Raw genomic sequence first — 16,058 nt, 5'->3', positions numbered from 1 at the left:
TCTGTGAAGCGTTTATTTGGGCTGCAGTTTCTGAGGCTGGTAACTAATGAACTTATCCTCTGCAGCAGAGGTAACTCTGGGTCTTCCTTTCCTGTGGCGTTCCTTATGAGAGCCAGTTTCATCATAGCGCTTGATGGTTTTTGCGAATGCACTTGAATAAACTTTTAAAATTCTGAAAATGTTCAGTATTGACTGACCTTCATGTCTTAAAGTAATGATGGACATTTCTCTTTGCTTATTTGAGCTGTTCTTTTCATAATATGGACTTGGTCTTTTACCAAATAGGGCCGTCTTCTGTATACCAACCCTACCTTGTCACAACACAACTGATTGGCTATAACGCATTAAGATAGAAATTCCACAAATGAACTTTTAACAAGGCATACCTGTTCATTGAAATGCATTCCATGTGACTACCTCATGAAGCTGCTTGTGAGAATGCCAGGAGTGTGCCAAGCTGTCATCAAGGCAAAGGGTGGCTACTTTTGAAGAATTTCCCCCAAAAAATATTTGGGTTTGTTAAACACTTTTTACAATGTAGAAAATAGTAGAAATAAAGGAACTCTGTGTCCAGACTTTTGACTGGTACTGTACAGACACATTCTGGAACACACACGTCAAACTGAACGCCGCTCTCTCCCTCAGATTATACAAATAAACCCCTGCACAACTACTTCATGGTGTTGCTCCCTCAATATCCCCATCCATCAAGTTTTAATGGGCTATTGTAGTAGTGGAGGGTACATGCCTATCAGATGTGTGTCACAAATACCACCCTATTTCCTATATAGTGCGCTAAATTGTACCAGGGCGTATCGAGGGCACTATATGTGGAATAGGGTGCCGTTTGGTGTGTGTGTGTGTGAGGGGAAAAGGCCTGTCTCAGCTGGAGTGTTTCCTTTTGGCAAATAAAGGCCACCTGAAAGGCCCAGGGACGTTGGGAATAAACTGTTTCATGTAAGAGGCCCTGATTCTAACTTGGCATTTATTTGTCTTTCTCTCATTCTTTCTCTTCCCATCTCTCTCTTCCTCACATTTTCTCTTTATATCTCTATCTCTCCCCCTCTCCCTCCCTCCAGAGTGCTCAGTTCTACAAGCTGTCCACAGAGAACTACCACAAGGCTGCCGACGGAATCAACGCAAAGTTCAAGTAAGTTAAAATCACGTCATTGTGTTTAATTACCAGAAGTGTATCAGGTTTTCCTGGATAAATGAATATAGACACCCCCCACCCCCCATCGACAATATCTCCATTCACTGCAGAGTGAACAGGCTTTCATCTCAAATGCTTCCTCCTCAAGGCCAATGTTGGCAATGAAGAGCTCAATACGTGATGTTGGCTGTTAAGGTTTTAACAGTGTACCGCTTTCCTTCCAAGATCTCCAGGGTTACTCTGTCAGTTTAAAAGTAGGCCACACTGTAAGCAACTTCCAAAGGGGTCCAAAGAACACCACAGAATTCTAAGAATTGTATTTGTGATGTGTCCAGAGGATGTTGGTCATCCTTGTGTCCAGTTTCGATATTAGGGTCCTGTTGGAGCCTACTGTGAAGAAACATTTTGCATCAGAAAATTACAATGAGCCGTTCCAATTGGATAAGTCCAGGTTGTCCCTCCCTGTTTTTTTGAGGGTTTTTTTCTCCGTTTGGTGCGTACACGACCCTTCAGTGTTATTAGTGAGCATTAAAAGCCCTGTCAGTCCACTGAGAGTACTGCCGTTAGCCACATGCTAACTAACCCATGTCTTTCAATCAGCTCCAGATTAGCCTACCCTATTAGCTCATGTTGATGATGGGGCTCACTGATAGCTACAGGTCAAATGGAGCCGTCTCTGGTGTACACTGATGTGTCATGGCTGCAGTGGTGGCCATGGTGTGTGTCTGTGTGTGTCTGTTACAGAGTATCTGTTGTCCCTGTGAACCATTCATTGGTAGTTTACCTGATTTATCAGACTATAACCAGTTTACAGTCATTCCAACAACAGGTGCTTACAGCACCCTGAGGCAGGCGCTGTGTGATGGAACGTTGGTTAAATAGCCATTAAATGTTTGGGAGTATAATTAGTGTGCGACTGTCTTTTTATAGTTTGTTAGTCAGCACCTCTACAACATATTTTGGGTGTGCGTCAGCTTATGCTTTTGCTAGCATCTAATCTTTTAAAATATTTCAACAAACATGCCTTGGTATGTGTCAGGCAACTTTGTTCATCAATGCTGTTAGCAATTTTCCCTCCTGTATGTTAGGTTGTCCGTGAGATTCACAGAGACCCTATTAACCATCACGGACATGTAACTAAAGAACATCTCATTTCCAGTCCATCTCTGTTCCATAACTCCTAATAAGGGACCATTAGGCTCCATAGTAATGTAACAAAGTGGATGAGGAGTCCACAGGAGGTGGGGCGAACGGGGCCCAGAGTCCATGGCTCTGTCTGGGAAGGGGCGCTAATCGTGTTAGCCTGTCATTAGCCGGCGCTAACGCCAGGATCATTGTCTCCCTGCAAAATGCTAGAAACTGATTAGCCATCCGCTGGGGTTAGTTTAGGGTAGAGCTGGGGTTGAGGCTTCCCAAATCACATTAAGGAAATGCATTGCTGGAATATCATTAGAGCGACACAACGCGCTAACTGCTAACACATGTCTAGCGAGCTCACGTGATGGTGGAGTCTCAGTGGCAAGCGCCCTGATTGGTTGATTGGATTACGGGAGGTGCATTACCAGGGCTGTGATTGGATTTGAGGGGCTGGGGAGGGAGGATGTGAGTGTGTGTGTCTGGTTTAATGAAATGGCGGGAGGGTCTGATGTTACAGGAGGACAGGGAGAGGGAGGACAGGGTTACTGCTAGTAGACACTAATCACGTTTCATTGGGTTGTGTGTGTGTGTGTGTGTGTGTGTGTGTGTGTGTGTGTGTGTGTGTGTGTGTGTGTGTGTGTGTGTGTGTGTGTGTGTGTGTGTGTGTGTGTGTGTGTGTGCGTACATGATCTGTATTAGTGTGAAAAGACCTTGTTTAGTATTGTGCAGCGTACAGAGGTCTCTATGAGTTGTCCCTATGGACGTTATTGCGATTCGACAGAGAGAGTGCATGAACGAGGGAGATAAGATGGTATCTGGCGTTCAGTGGAATAATAAGGCAAGATGTTTAGTCTCGGAGCCTTTTGATTTCCTGAAAGTTGAAACTGCCCTGGAGATAAATGGGGAAAGAGTAGGAATATACATAATTGATTGAATTAACATGGGTTTGATATGATAATCGGGCTTATGAAGTTAAAAATGTCTTTCTGCCCAACATCTTAATTTCCCCGCTGGTCCCACAGACTTTATTAATAGAATGTTTGATAACATTTGAGGCTCTGGTCAACAGTAGTTTGATATCCTGCTAATACTGTAGTAATGTATTTCCCTATAGATACTCTACTGATAGCCTAGCACTGTTGCCTCCTGCATGAAAGCGTTTGGCCTCTATTGGTATCAAATTAGTTGACAATAGTGCCTGAAGGCTTGGATGTCAGTTTTGGGGTATTTGAACCCTGCTGAAGGAGTAGAAACAGTAGTAGGAGTAGACTGGTACTAGTAAAAACATTAGTAGTAATAGAAACATTAGTAATAGTAGGCTAGTAGTAGTAGTAGAAACAGTAGTAACAGTAGGCTAGTAGTAGTAGAAACATTAGTAACAGTCTAGTTGTAGTAGTAGTAGAAACATTAGTAATTAGAAGACTAGTAGTAGTAGTAGTAGTAGTAGTAGTAGAAACATTAGTAACAGGCTAGTAGTAGTAGAAACATTAGTAACAGGCTAGTAGTAGTAGTAGTAGTAGTAGTAGAAACATTAGTAATAGAAGACTACTAGTAGTAGTAGTAGTAGAAACATTAGTAATAGTAGGCTAGTAGTAGTAGTAGAAACATTATTATTAGTAACAGTAGGCTAGTTAATTAGTAGGCTAGTAGTAGTAGTAGAAACATTAGTATAGTAGTAGTAGTAGTAGTTACATTAGTAGTAGTAGTAGTAGTAGTTACATTAGTGCTAGTAGTAGTAGTTACATTAGTACTAGTAGGCTAGTAGTAGTAGTAGAAACATTAGTAACAGTAGGCTAGTAGTAGTAGTAGAAACATCAGTAACAGTAGGCTAGTAGTAGTAGTAGAGACATCAGTAACAGTAGACTAGTAGTAGTAGTAGAAACATCAGTAACAGTAGGCTAGTAGTAGTAGTAGAAACATCAGTAACAGTAGGCTAGTAGTAGTACCAGTAGGCTAGTAGTAGTACTAGAAACATTAGTAACAGTAGGCTAGTAGTAGTAAACATTAGTAACAGTAGGCTAGTAGTAGAAACATTAGTAACAGTAGGCTAGTAGTAGTAGTAGAAACATTAGTAACAGTAGGCTAGTAGTAGTAGTAGAAACATTAGTAACAGTAGGCTAGTAGTAGTAGTAGAAACATTAGTAACAGTAGGCTAGTGGTAGTAGAAACATTAGTAACAGTAGGCTAGTGGTAGTAGAAACATTAGTAACAGTAGGCTAGTAGTAGAAACATTAGTAACAGTAGGCTAGTTGGTAGTGAGAAACATTAGTAACAGTAGGCTAGTGGTAGTAGAAACATTAGTAACAGTAGGCTAGTAGGTAGTAGAAACATTAGTAACAGTAGGCTAGTAGTAGAAACATTAGTAACAGTAGGTTAGTGGTAGTAGAAACATTAGTAACAGTAGGCTAGTAGTAGTAGTAGTAGTAACAGTAGGCTAGTAGTAGTAGTAGTAGAAACATTAGTAACAGTAGGCTAGTAGTAGTAGAAACATTAGTAACAGTAGGCTAGTGGTAGTAGAAACATTAGTAACAGTAGGCTAGTAGTAGTAGTAGTAGTAGTAGAAATATTAGTAACAGTAGGCTAGTAGTAGTAGTAGTAGAAACATTAGTAACAGTAGGCTAGTGGTAGTAGAAACATTAGTAACAGTAGGCTAGTAGTGGTAGTAGAAACATTAGTAACAGTAGGCTAGTAGTAGAAACATTAGTAACAGTAGGTTAGTGGTAGTAGAAACATTAGTAACAGTAGGCTAGTAGTAGTAGTAGTAGTAACTAGTAGTAGTAGTAGTAGTAAACATTAGTAACAGTAGGCTAGTAGTAGAAACATTAGTAACAGTAGGCTAGTGGTAGTAGAAACATTAGTAACAGTAGGCTAGTAGTAGTAGTAGTAGTAGAAACATTAGTAACAGTAGGCTAGTGTAGTAGAAACATTAGTAGTAGTAGTAGTAGGCTAGTAGTAGTAGTAGTAGTAGAAATATTAGTAACAGTAGGCTAGTAGTAGTAGTGGTCGGAACATTAGTAACAGTAGGCTAGTGGTAGTAGAAACATCAGTAACAGTAGGCTAGTGGTAGTAGAAACATTAGTAAAAGTAGGCTAGTAGTAGTAGTAGAAACATTAGTAACAGTAGGCCAGTAGTAGTAGTAGAAATATTAGTAACAGTAGGCTAGTAGTAGAAACATTAGTAACAGTAGGCTAGTAGTAGTAGTAGTAGTATTAGTAACAGTAGGCTAGTAGTAGTAGTAGTAGAAAACATTAGTAACAGTAGGCTAGTGTAGTAGTAGAAACATTAGTAACAGTAGGCTAGTAGTAGTAGTAGTAAGTCGAAATATAGTAACAGTAGGCTAGTAGTAGTAGTAGTAGTAACAGTAGGCTAGTGGTAAAGAAACATTAGTAACAGTAGGCTAGTAGTAGTAGTAGTAGTAACAGTAGGCTAGTAGTAGTAGTAGAAACATTAGTAACAGTAGGCTAGTAGTAGTAGTAGTAACATCTTATTGCTAGTAACAGTATAGTAGTAGTAGTTGTTGAAACATTAGTAACAGTAGGCTAGTAGTAGAAACATTAGTAACAGTAGGCTAGTGGTAGTAGAAACATTAGTAACAGTAGGCTAGTAGTAGTAAATCAGTAGGTAGTAGTAGTAGTAGAAATATTAGTAACAGTAGGCTAGTAGTAGTAGTAGAAACATTAGTAACAGTAGGCTAGTAGTAGTAGTAGAAACATTAGTAACAGTAGGCTAGTAGTAGTAGTAGTAAACATTAGTAACAGTAGGCTAGTAGTAGTAGTAGAAACATTAGTAACAGTAGGCTAGTAGTAGTAGTAAACATCAGTAACAGTAGGCTAGTAGTAGAAACAGTAGAAGGCTAGTGGTAGTAGAAACATTAGTAACAGTAGGCTAGTAGTAGTAGTAGAAACATTAGTAACAGTAGGCTAACAGTAGTAGTAGTAGAAACATTAGTAACAGTAGGCTAGTAGTAGTAGTAGAAATATTAGTAACAGTAGGCTAGTAGTAGAAACATTAGTAACAGTAGGCTAGTAGTAGTAGAAACATTAGTAACAGTAGGCTAGTAGTAGTAGTAGAAACATTAGTAACAGTAGGCTAGTAGTAGTAGTAGAAACATTAGTAACAGTAGGCTTAGTAACAGTAGTAGTAGTAGAAACATTAGTAACAGTAGGCTAGTGGTAGTAGAAACATTAGTAACAGTAGGCTAGTAGTAGTAGTAGTAGTAATAGTAGGCTAGTAGTGATGTAGTAATAGTAGGCTAGTAGAAACATCAGTAAAGTAGTCTAGTAGTAGTAGTAGTCTAGTAGTAATAGTAGGCTAGTAGTAGTAGTAGTAATAGTAGGCTAGTAGTAACAGTAGGCTAGTAGGCTAGTAGTAATAGTAACAGTAGGCTAGTAGAATATGTAGTTATGGTAGGCTAGTAGAAGTAGTAGAAACATGGTAACAGTAGGCTAGTAGTAGTAGTAGTTATAGTAGGCTAGTAGTAGTAGTAGAACACATTAGTAACAGTAGGCTAGTGGTAGTAGAGTAGTTATAACAGTAGGCTAGTAGTAGTAGTAGATCAGTAACAGTAGGCTAGTAGTAGTAGAAACATTAGTAACAGTAGTAGTGGTAGTAGTAGTAGAAACATAGTAACAGTAGGCTAGTAGTAGTAGTAGAAACATTAGTAACAGTAGCTAGTAGTAGTAGTAGTAATAGTAACAGGCTAGTAGTAGTAGGCTAGTATAAGTAGTTACTGTAGGCTAGTATAAGTAGTTAGTAGGCTAGTAGAAACATTAGTAATAGTAGGCTAGTAGTTATAGTGGGCTAGTAGTAGGCTAGTAGAAGTAGTTATTGTAGTAGTAGTAGTAGTAGGCTAGTAGAAGTAGTAGTGCTAGTAGTTATAGTAGTAGTAGTAGGCTAGTAGAAGAAGTAGTGCTAGTAGAAGTAATAGTAGGCTAGTAGTAGTAGTGCTAGTAGAAGTAGTTATAGTAGGCTAGTAGAAGTAGTAGTAGTAGGCTAGTAGAAGTAGTTAGTAGTTATAGTAGTTATAGTAGGCTAGTAGTAGTAGTAGGCTAGTAGAAGTAGTTGTAGTTGTAGGCTAGTAGTAGTAGTAGGCTAGTAGAAGTAGTTATAGTAGGCTAGTAGAAGTAGTTATAGTAGGCTAGTAGAAGTAGTTATAGTAGGCTAGTAGAAGTAGTAGGCTTATAGTAGTCTAGTAGAAGTAGTAGGCTAGTAGAAGAAGTAGTAATAGCAGGCTAGTAGTAGTAGGCTAGTAGAAGTAGTTATAGTAGTAGGCTAGTAGAAGTAGTAGTAGGCTAGTAGAAGTAGTAGTAGGCTAGTAGAAGTAGTTATTGTAGGCTAGTAGAAGTAGTAATAGTAGTAGTAGTGGGCTAGTAGAAGAAGTAGTGCTTGTAGAAGTAGTTATTGTAGGCTAGTAGAAGTAGTAGTAGGCTAGTAGAAGAAGTAGTAAAAGCTGGCTAATTGAAGTCGTAATTGACAGCTAGTAGATAAAGTATTGCTAGTAGTAGTACTAGTAGAATAAGCAGTACTAGTAGAAGAAGTAGTAATGGTAGGCTAGTAGTAATGGTAGGCTAGTAGTATCAGTAGGCTTTTAGTAGTAGTAAGTCTCGTGACACTGCATGGGTAAATCTTTTTGTTTGTGTGGTTCATGCACACATGATGCCTGTAGAGAGGTGTGTGTTTGCAGTGTGTAGGGGTAGTGCAGCTGTTTCCTGCAGATCCAGCGGTATTCCTGGCATAGCATGATGGAGCTCTCCCAACCGGAACGCCGCTACCTAAGAGTGACCTCATTTTACACGCACACACACACACACACACACACACACACACACACACACACACACACACACACACACACACACACACACACACACACACACCTGGCTCCCACTAATACTTTCTCAGTTTTCATCATCCTCTCCCCAGCTTCTATGAATCTGCCCTGAGGTCCTGACACACATCATCACAATTTATGTTAATAGCCCTTGCCTGTGGTAAACACATAATGAATCACACACACACAAGTATCATACGAATCAAAAATCTAATCAAATGTATTTATAAATCCCTTTTTTTACAGGTCCTATACAGAAACCCAGCCTAAAACCCCAAACTGCAAGCAATGCAGATGTAGAAGCACGGTGGCTAGGAAAAACTCCCTAGGAAGAAACCTAGAGAGGAACCAGGCTCTGATGGGTGGCCAGTCCTCTTCTGGCTGTGCTTATAATAGAACATGGCCATTTAAGGCCAGATTTTTCTTCAAGATGTTCATAGATGACCAGCAGGGTGAAATAATAATCACAGTGGTTGAAGAGTGTGCAACAGGTCAGTACCTCAGGAGTAAATGTCATTTGGCTTTTCATAGCCGAGCATTCAGAGGTTGAGAAGAAACACCACCCTTTAGGGTATTGCTATCTACAGGTTGAGATGACACCCTTTAGCGTATTGCTATCTAAAGGTTGAGATGACACCCTTTAGGGTATTGCTATCTACAGGTTGAGATGACACCCTTTAGGGTATTGCAATCTAAAGGTTGAGATGACACCCTTTAGGGTATTGCAATCTAAAGGTTGAGATGACACCCTTTAGGGTATTGCAATCTAAAGGTTGAGATGACACCCTTTAGGTATTGCAATCTGAGATGACACCCTTTAGGTTGCAGATGACACCAATAATTTGAGTATGTATTTGAATTAATTTGATGAGCTTTCCTTGTTGTCATTGCAATCTACAGGTTGAACGACAACAATAATACTGAGTATGTATTTGAATTAATTCTGATGAGCTTTCCTTGTTGTCATTCAGCCTGTAATTATCAATACCCTAGAGGACTGTGTCTTCTCTACCTGTAGTTATCAATACCCTAGAGGACTGTGTCTTCTCTACCTGTAGTTATCAATACCCTAGAGGAAGGACTGTGTCTTCTCTACCTGTAGTTATCAATACCCTAGAGGACTGTGTCTTCTCTACCTGTAGTTATCAATACCCTAGAGGACTGTGTCTTCTCTACCTGTAGTTATCAATACCCTAGAGGAAGGACTGTGTCTTCTCTATCTGTAGTTATCAATACCCTAGAGGACTGTGTCTTCTCTACCTGTAGTTATCAATACCCTAGAGGACTGTGTCTTCTCTACCTGTAGTTATCAAAACCCTAGAGGACTGTGTCTTCTCTACCTGTAGTTATCAAAACCCTAGAGGACTGTGTCTTCTCTACCTGTAGTTATCAATACCCTAGAGGACTGTGTCTTCTCTACCTGTAGTTATCAATACCCTAGAGGACTGTGTCTTCTCTACCTGTAGTTATCAATACCCTAGAGGACTGTGTCTTCTCTACCTGTAGTTATCAATACCCTAGAGGAAGGACTGTGTCTTCTCTACCTGTAGTTATCAATACCCTAGAGGAAGGACTGTGTCTTCTCTACCTGTAGTTATCAATACCCTAGAGGAAGGACTGTGTCTTCTCTACCTGTGGTAGTTATCAATACCCTAGAGGACTGTGTCTTCTCTACCTGTAGTTATCAATACCCTAGAGGACTGTGTCTTCTCTACCTGTAGTTATCAATACCCTAGAGGACTGTGTCTTCTCTACCTGTAGTTATCAATACCCAGATGGACTGTCATACGGTCCGGTCCAGATGGACTGTCATACGGTCCGGTCCAGATGGACTGTCATACGGTCCCGTCCAGTACGTGAAACCTTTACCAACACACTGGCTCTTGGTGTCTGGGCACAATGTTGCACTGTGCAGGTTACAGCTGAATGACATGTGTGTAAAATAGGTTTTTATTTAAAGCTATGTGTATTCTGTTTATAATGTTCAGCTCCTTGCAAACAGGTCGATTTTCACCTCTCCGTCTACTCCTCCCATCCCTGCTAGAGAAAGAGAAACACTCATCCCTCCCTCCATCCCTCTATCACCACATACATATTCAACAGCCAGACAGTCCTAGAGCAAAGTTTTGGCCTGGGTGATTAAAGCCTAACACAACTCTGCATTTTGATAGTCATTAAATGAGGAAATGGGAACAGAACAAACCTGAGAGTCTATTGAATATTCTTCCAGCCACCCCTAACAATACATATGTGGGATGTGGAGAAAGCTAACCTGTCTGTATTTAAAGGCTCTGTTATCTGTGAGGCACAGAGGGTGTGTGTGTGTGTGTGTGTGTGTGTGTGTGTGTGTGTGTGTGTGTGTGTGTGTGTGTGTGTGTGTGTGTGTGTGTGTGTGTGTGTGTGTGTGTGTGTGTGTGTGTGTGTGTGTGTGTGTGTGTGTGTGTGTGTGTGTGTAGCGTGTGTGCGGTCTCGCTGAGGTAAGACTTGACCTGCCTGACGAGTGCACATCAACCCGCTGCCATTACAGGAGACCGTAGGTCCGTAACTAGGCAACTTGGACCCCCAGTACAAGATGGTGGTCAATGCAGTCAGACATCAGTCAATAACCTTAGTTTAACCCCCCCCCCCACACACACAAACACAAACTGACTTAAAAGCCTTTATGTACTGGCTGTAAAATGGTCCTTGCTCAGACACACACACACTCCCATATAAACACATTTAAAAGCCTAAGTACTGGCTGTAAAGCCTCCCTCTCTGATCTCACACACCTTTTAGTGACTGAATAACTGACGAGAACACATTGTAAAAGGACTGTTGGGCAGACTGTGGTACATCATAAAATCTGTAGATTCCTGTGTGGACTCCAAATGATGCTTTAACAGTCAATTCTCTCAGGAATACAATAGTTCTACTTTAACAGTAATGCCTCATAGGAATACAATAGTTCTACTTTAACAGTAAATTCTCTTTGGAATACAATAGTTCTACTTTAACAGTAATGCTCTTTGGAATACAATAGTTCTACTTTAACAGTAAATTCTCTTTGGAATACAATAGTTCTACTTCAACAGTAAATTCTCTTTGGAATACAATAGTTCTACTTTAACAGTAAATTCTCTTTGGAATACAATAGTTCTACTTCAACAGTAATGCTCTTTGGAATACAATAGTTCTACTTTAACAGTAAATTCTCTTTGGAATACAATAGTTCTACTTTAACAGTAAATTCTCTTTGGAATACAATAGTTCTACTTTAACAGTAAATTCTCTTTGGAATACAATAGTTCTACTTTAACAGTAAATTCTCTTTGGAATACAATAGTTCTACTTTAACAGTAAATTCTCTTTGGAATACAATAGTTCTACTTTAACAGTAAATTCTCTTTGGAATACAATAGTTCTACTTTAACAGTAAATTCTCTTTGGAATACAATAGTTCTACTTTAACAGTAAATTCTCTTTGGAATACAATAGTTCTACTTTAACAGTAAATTCTCTTTGAATACAATAGTTCTACTTTAACAGTAAATTCTCTTTGGAATACAATAGTTCTACTTTAACAGTAAATTCTCTTTGGAATACAATAGTTCTACTTTAACAGTAAATTCTCTTTGGAATACAATAGTTCTACTTTAACAGTAAATTCTCTTTGGAATACAATAGTTCTACTTTAACAGTAAATTCTCTTTGGAATACAATAGTTCTACTTTAACAGTAAATTCTCTTTGGAATACAATAGTTCTACTTTAAGTTGTTCTTCGATTCTCTTTGGGTTCTGTTTTGTTGCTGATGTTCTGTACAGTAAATCTTCTCTTTTGGAATACAGGGCTGGACATCTAACAGTAAGTTCTCAGTTTTCCCAAACAATTTTCTACTTCCCTCAACAAAATTCCCTTTGGAATACAATAGTTCTACTTTTTGACAGTTAATCTTCTTTGGAATACAATAGTTCTGAAGCCCTTTCCAGTAAATTCTCTTTGGAATACAATAGTTCTAAACTTCAACAGTAAATTCTGTTGATTTGGAATACAATAGTTCTACTTTAACAGTAATGACTCTTAATACAATAGTTCTAAGTTTGAACAGTAAAAACTCTTTGGAGCTACAATAGTTCTACCAACAGTAAATTCTCTTGGAATTGATAGTTCTAGCCCTCAGTAATGCTCTTTGGAATACAATAGTTCTACTTTAACAGTAAATTCTCTTTGGAATACAATAGTTCTACTTTCAGTAAATGCTCTTGGAATACAATGGTTCTACTTTAACAGGAAATTCTGCTTTGGAATACAATAGTTCTACTTTAACAGTAAATTCTCTTTGGTTGATGTCAATAGTTCTAGCCCTTAGGAGTTGTTCAGTGGGGGCCAGGTTCAGGAGTTCTGTTTTGTTGCTGATGTTCTGTGGTGGGGCCCAGTTTAATCTTCACTGGTTTGGACAGGGCTGGACATCTGCCGGGTTGCGTTTCAGTTTTCCCAAAACCTTTTGTAGTTTTCCGGGTTGCTCAGTGGGGGGCCCATCCCTGAACAGTGAGAGTAGGAACAGTGGGGGCCCATTGTAAACTCTATTTTTTGACAGTTAATCTTCTGTGCGTGGGGTGAATGAAATTGCCGGGTTGACATGACATGAAGCCCTTTCCTGTGCTATGAGTGGTCTGAGGAGTCGGGGGCCAGCTACAATGCAGCCTTCTCTGGGTGTTGATTGTCATACCTCAGGAGATTGCCGTTAGTGTCAGTTGGCAAGGGATGACTAGGTAGAGCCATAGTATGGAAGTGATGGTGAAAACAGAGAAAACTCCATTGAGTATCAAGAGCTCCCTCAGGAGATGTCAGTGGGGGTGGGGGGCCCAGCCCTCAGGAGATGCCTGCTGGGTTGAGTGTCAGTGGGGGGCCCAGCCCTCAGGAGATGCCTGCCGGGTTGAGTGTCAGTGGGGGGCCCAGCCCTCAGGAGATGCCTGCCGGGTTGAGTATCAGTGGGGGGCCCAGCCCTCAGGAGATGCCTGCCGGGTTGCGTGTCAGTGGGGGGCCCAGCCCTCAGGAGATGCCTGCCGGGTTGAGTGTCAGTGGGGGCCCAGCCCTCAGGAGATGCCTGCCGGGTTGAGTGTCAGTGGGGGGCCCAGCCCTCAGGAGATGCCTGCCGGGTTGAGTGTCAGTGGGGGGCCCAGCCCTCAGGAGATGCCTGCCGGGTTGAGTGTCAGTGGGGGGCCCAGCCCTCAGGAGATGCCTGCCGGGTTGAGTGTCAGTGGGGGCCCAGCCCTCAGGAGATGCCTGCTGGGTTGAGTGTCAGTGGGGGGCCCAGCCCTCAGGAGATGCCTGCCGGGTTGAGTGTCAGTGGGGGGCCCAGCCCTCAGGAGATGCCTGCCGGGTTGAGTGTCAGTGGGGGGCCCAGCCCTCAGGAGATGCCTGCCGGGTTGAGTGTCAGTGGGGGGGCCCAGCCCTCAGGAGATGCCTGCCGGGTTGAGTGTCAGTGGGGGGGCCCAGCCCTCAGGAGATGCCTGCCGGGTTGAGTGTCAGTGGGGGGGCCCAGCCCTCAGGAGATGCCTGCCGGGTTGCGTGTCAGTGGGGGGGCCCAGCCCTCAGGAGATGCCTGCCGGGTTGAGTGTCAGTGGGGGGGCCCAGCCCTCAGGAGATGCCTGCCGGGTTGAGTGTCAGTGGGGGGGGCCAGCCCTCAGGAGATGCCTGCCGGGTTGAGTGTCAGTGGGGGGGCCCAGCCCTCAGGAGATGCCTGCCGGGTTGCGTGTCAGTGGGGGGCCCAGCCCTCAGGAGATGCCTGCCGGGTTGAGTGTCAGTGGGGGGGCCCAGCCCTCAGGAGATGCCTGCCGGGTTGAGTGTCAGTGGGGGGGCCCAGCCCTCAGGAGATGCCTGCCGGGTTGAGTGTCAGTGGGGGGGCCCAGCCCTCAGGAGATGCCTGCCGGGTTGAGTGTCAGTGGGGGGGCCCAGCCCTCAGGAGATGCCTGCCGGGTTGAGTGTCAGTGGGGGGGCCCAGCCCTCAGGAGATGCCTGCCGGGTTGAGTGTCAGTGGGGGGGGCCCAGCCCTCAGGAGATGCCTGCCGGGTTGAGTGTCAGTGGGGGGGCCCAGCCCTCAGGAGATGCCTGCCGGGTTGAGTGTCAGTGGGGGGGCCCAGCCCTCAGGAGATGCCTGCCGGGTTGAGTGTCAGTGGGGGGGCCCAGCCCTCAGGAGATGCCTGCCGGGTTGAGTGTCAGTGGGGGGGCCCAGCCCTCAGGAGATGCCTGCCGGGTTGAGTGTCAGTGGGGGGGCCCAGCCCTCAGGAGATGCCTGCCGGGTTGAGTGTCAGTGGGGGGGCCCAGCCCTCAGGAGATGCCTGCTGGGTTGAGTGTCAGTGGGGGGCAGCCCTCAGGAGATGCCTGCCGGGTTGAGTGTCAGTGGGGGCCAGCCCTCAGGAGATGCCTGCCGGGTTGAGTGTCAGTGGGGGGCCCAGCCCTCAGGAGATTGTCAGTGGGGGGCCCAGCCCTCAGGAGATGCCTGCCGGGTTGAGTGTCAGTGGGGGGCCCAGCCCTCAGGAGATGCCTGCCGGGTTGCGTGTCAGTGGGGGGCCCAGCCCTCAGGAGATGCCTGCCGGGTTGCGTGTCAGTGGGGGGGCCCTCCTTTCTGCTTCTCATTATCTCACTCCTTTCTGGATTATGCTTATTTATTTCTCTCTGGTGCTAATTTATTTATATTTTTCTCAGCCTTTCTTTGTCTCACTCTTTCTCAATCTCTACTTTTTGTATCTCCCCCCCTTCCCCCCCCTCTCCCTGATGGATATCACCATGGGGGGTCAGTCAGGTCTTCTTTAAAAAGCGATGAGAGTTAAGTGTGTCATTTTTCTCTCTAAATGGATCATTTGTATTTATTTGCCTGACTGTCACAGAGCCGGTCTTAACCAGAGAAAACATGAAGGCTTTTTAAGAGGCCCCAGCTTCACCTCCTAACCCTATTATAGCCCAAGTGCTTGTAAATGATGATAAATGGACCTTGTACCTTTTGAGAACTCAATCTGGGCCCTGTAATCCCATACTCATGGACATAGGGAAGATAGATCCTACTGTGGGTGTCAGTTTAGGGTCAACATATGGTTTTGGATAAATGGATGGAGAAATATTGCACCCATACGTGTAACATATGTGTGACACAATACTGTACAGTGAAAGTCACTTAGATATCAGTATGCCTCTGGGTTTTATTTTCTTGACAGAATTAAGCAACGATTTGCTATAACTGCTGTCCATGCATATTTAGAGAAGACATTAGTACGATTTGGTCAAGATAGTTTTTGTCTGGCTAGAGAGACTACCGTACTCATAGTACAGTGGAATAGCTATGCCTTTTCAATGAGCCGACTGGTGTCGGGGAAGGAGAGAGGAAAGGATGGTTTTCTATGAGCTGACTGTTTCTGTTTCTACGCTCTATAGAGGGACGGATCTAGTTTGTCTGTTTCTTTTTCTATAGAGGGACAGCTCTAGTTAGTCTGTTTCTACGCTCTATAGAGGGACGGATCTAGTTAGTCTGTTTCTAGAAGTAACACAGCATAGCTAACCAACTAGTCATGGACATAGAATCTCTTGCCCTCTTCAGTTTTTCCTTCTCTCTTTCATTCGATTTCTGTTCATCCCTCAAACCTACGTGCTTCATTATCCTTTTATCTCCTTTTAGTGTATCTCTCTGCCCTGTCCCCTTTTCTTCACCCTCTTCCCCATGCTACATCTTTCTTCTACTGCTTTATTTATGTATCTTCTGCCCTGTCCCCTCCTCTCCTTCACCCTTTCCCCAAGATAGTTTTTCTCTGGCTTTATTTAGTGTATCTCTCTACAGTGGAATCCTTCAATCACCCTCTGTCCCCAAGGAGACATCTTGGTTTCTACTGGCTGACTGTTTAGTGTTCTCTACGCCTATAGAGGACTTCTCCTTCACCCTGTTCCCCATACATCTTTCTTCTAC

The 16,058-nt window shown here is 43.0% G+C and overlaps 1 protein-coding gene across 11 annotated transcripts in view; it reads left to right on the top strand.

The window, feature by feature from the left end:
- Positions 1-16,058, top strand: part of chchd3a (coiled-coil-helix-coiled-coil-helix domain containing 3a) — a 297,090-nt gene that overhangs the window by 266,127 nt on the left and 14,905 nt on the right. For 8 of the 11 annotated variants that reach the window (XM_052517237.1, XM_052517227.1, XM_052517229.1 and 5 more), the window contains exons 7-8: positions 1,080-1,150; positions 8,367-8,685. The exons of 1 other annotated variant lie outside the window; for it this stretch is intronic. In XM_052517237.1, coding sequence (XP_052373197.1) covers positions 1,080-1,150; positions 8,367-8,670 — 375 coding nt within the window. In that variant the 3' untranslated portion in view covers positions 8,671-8,685. Of the gene's footprint in view, positions 1-1,079; positions 1,151-8,366; positions 8,686-16,058 lie in introns of those variants that run through there. 2 more of the 11 variants (XM_052517232.1, XM_052517235.1) reach the window with 1 other exon arrangement.

This window comes from Oncorhynchus keta, unplaced genomic scaffold (genome assembly GCF_023373465.1).
Source record: "Oncorhynchus keta strain PuntledgeMale-10-30-2019 unplaced genomic scaffold, Oket_V2 Un_scaffold_630_pilon_pilon, whole genome shotgun sequence".
Lineage (NCBI taxonomy): Eukaryota > Metazoa > Chordata > Actinopteri > Salmoniformes > Salmonidae > Oncorhynchus > Oncorhynchus keta.
This window is presented reverse-complemented; position numbering and strand designations above follow the sequence as displayed.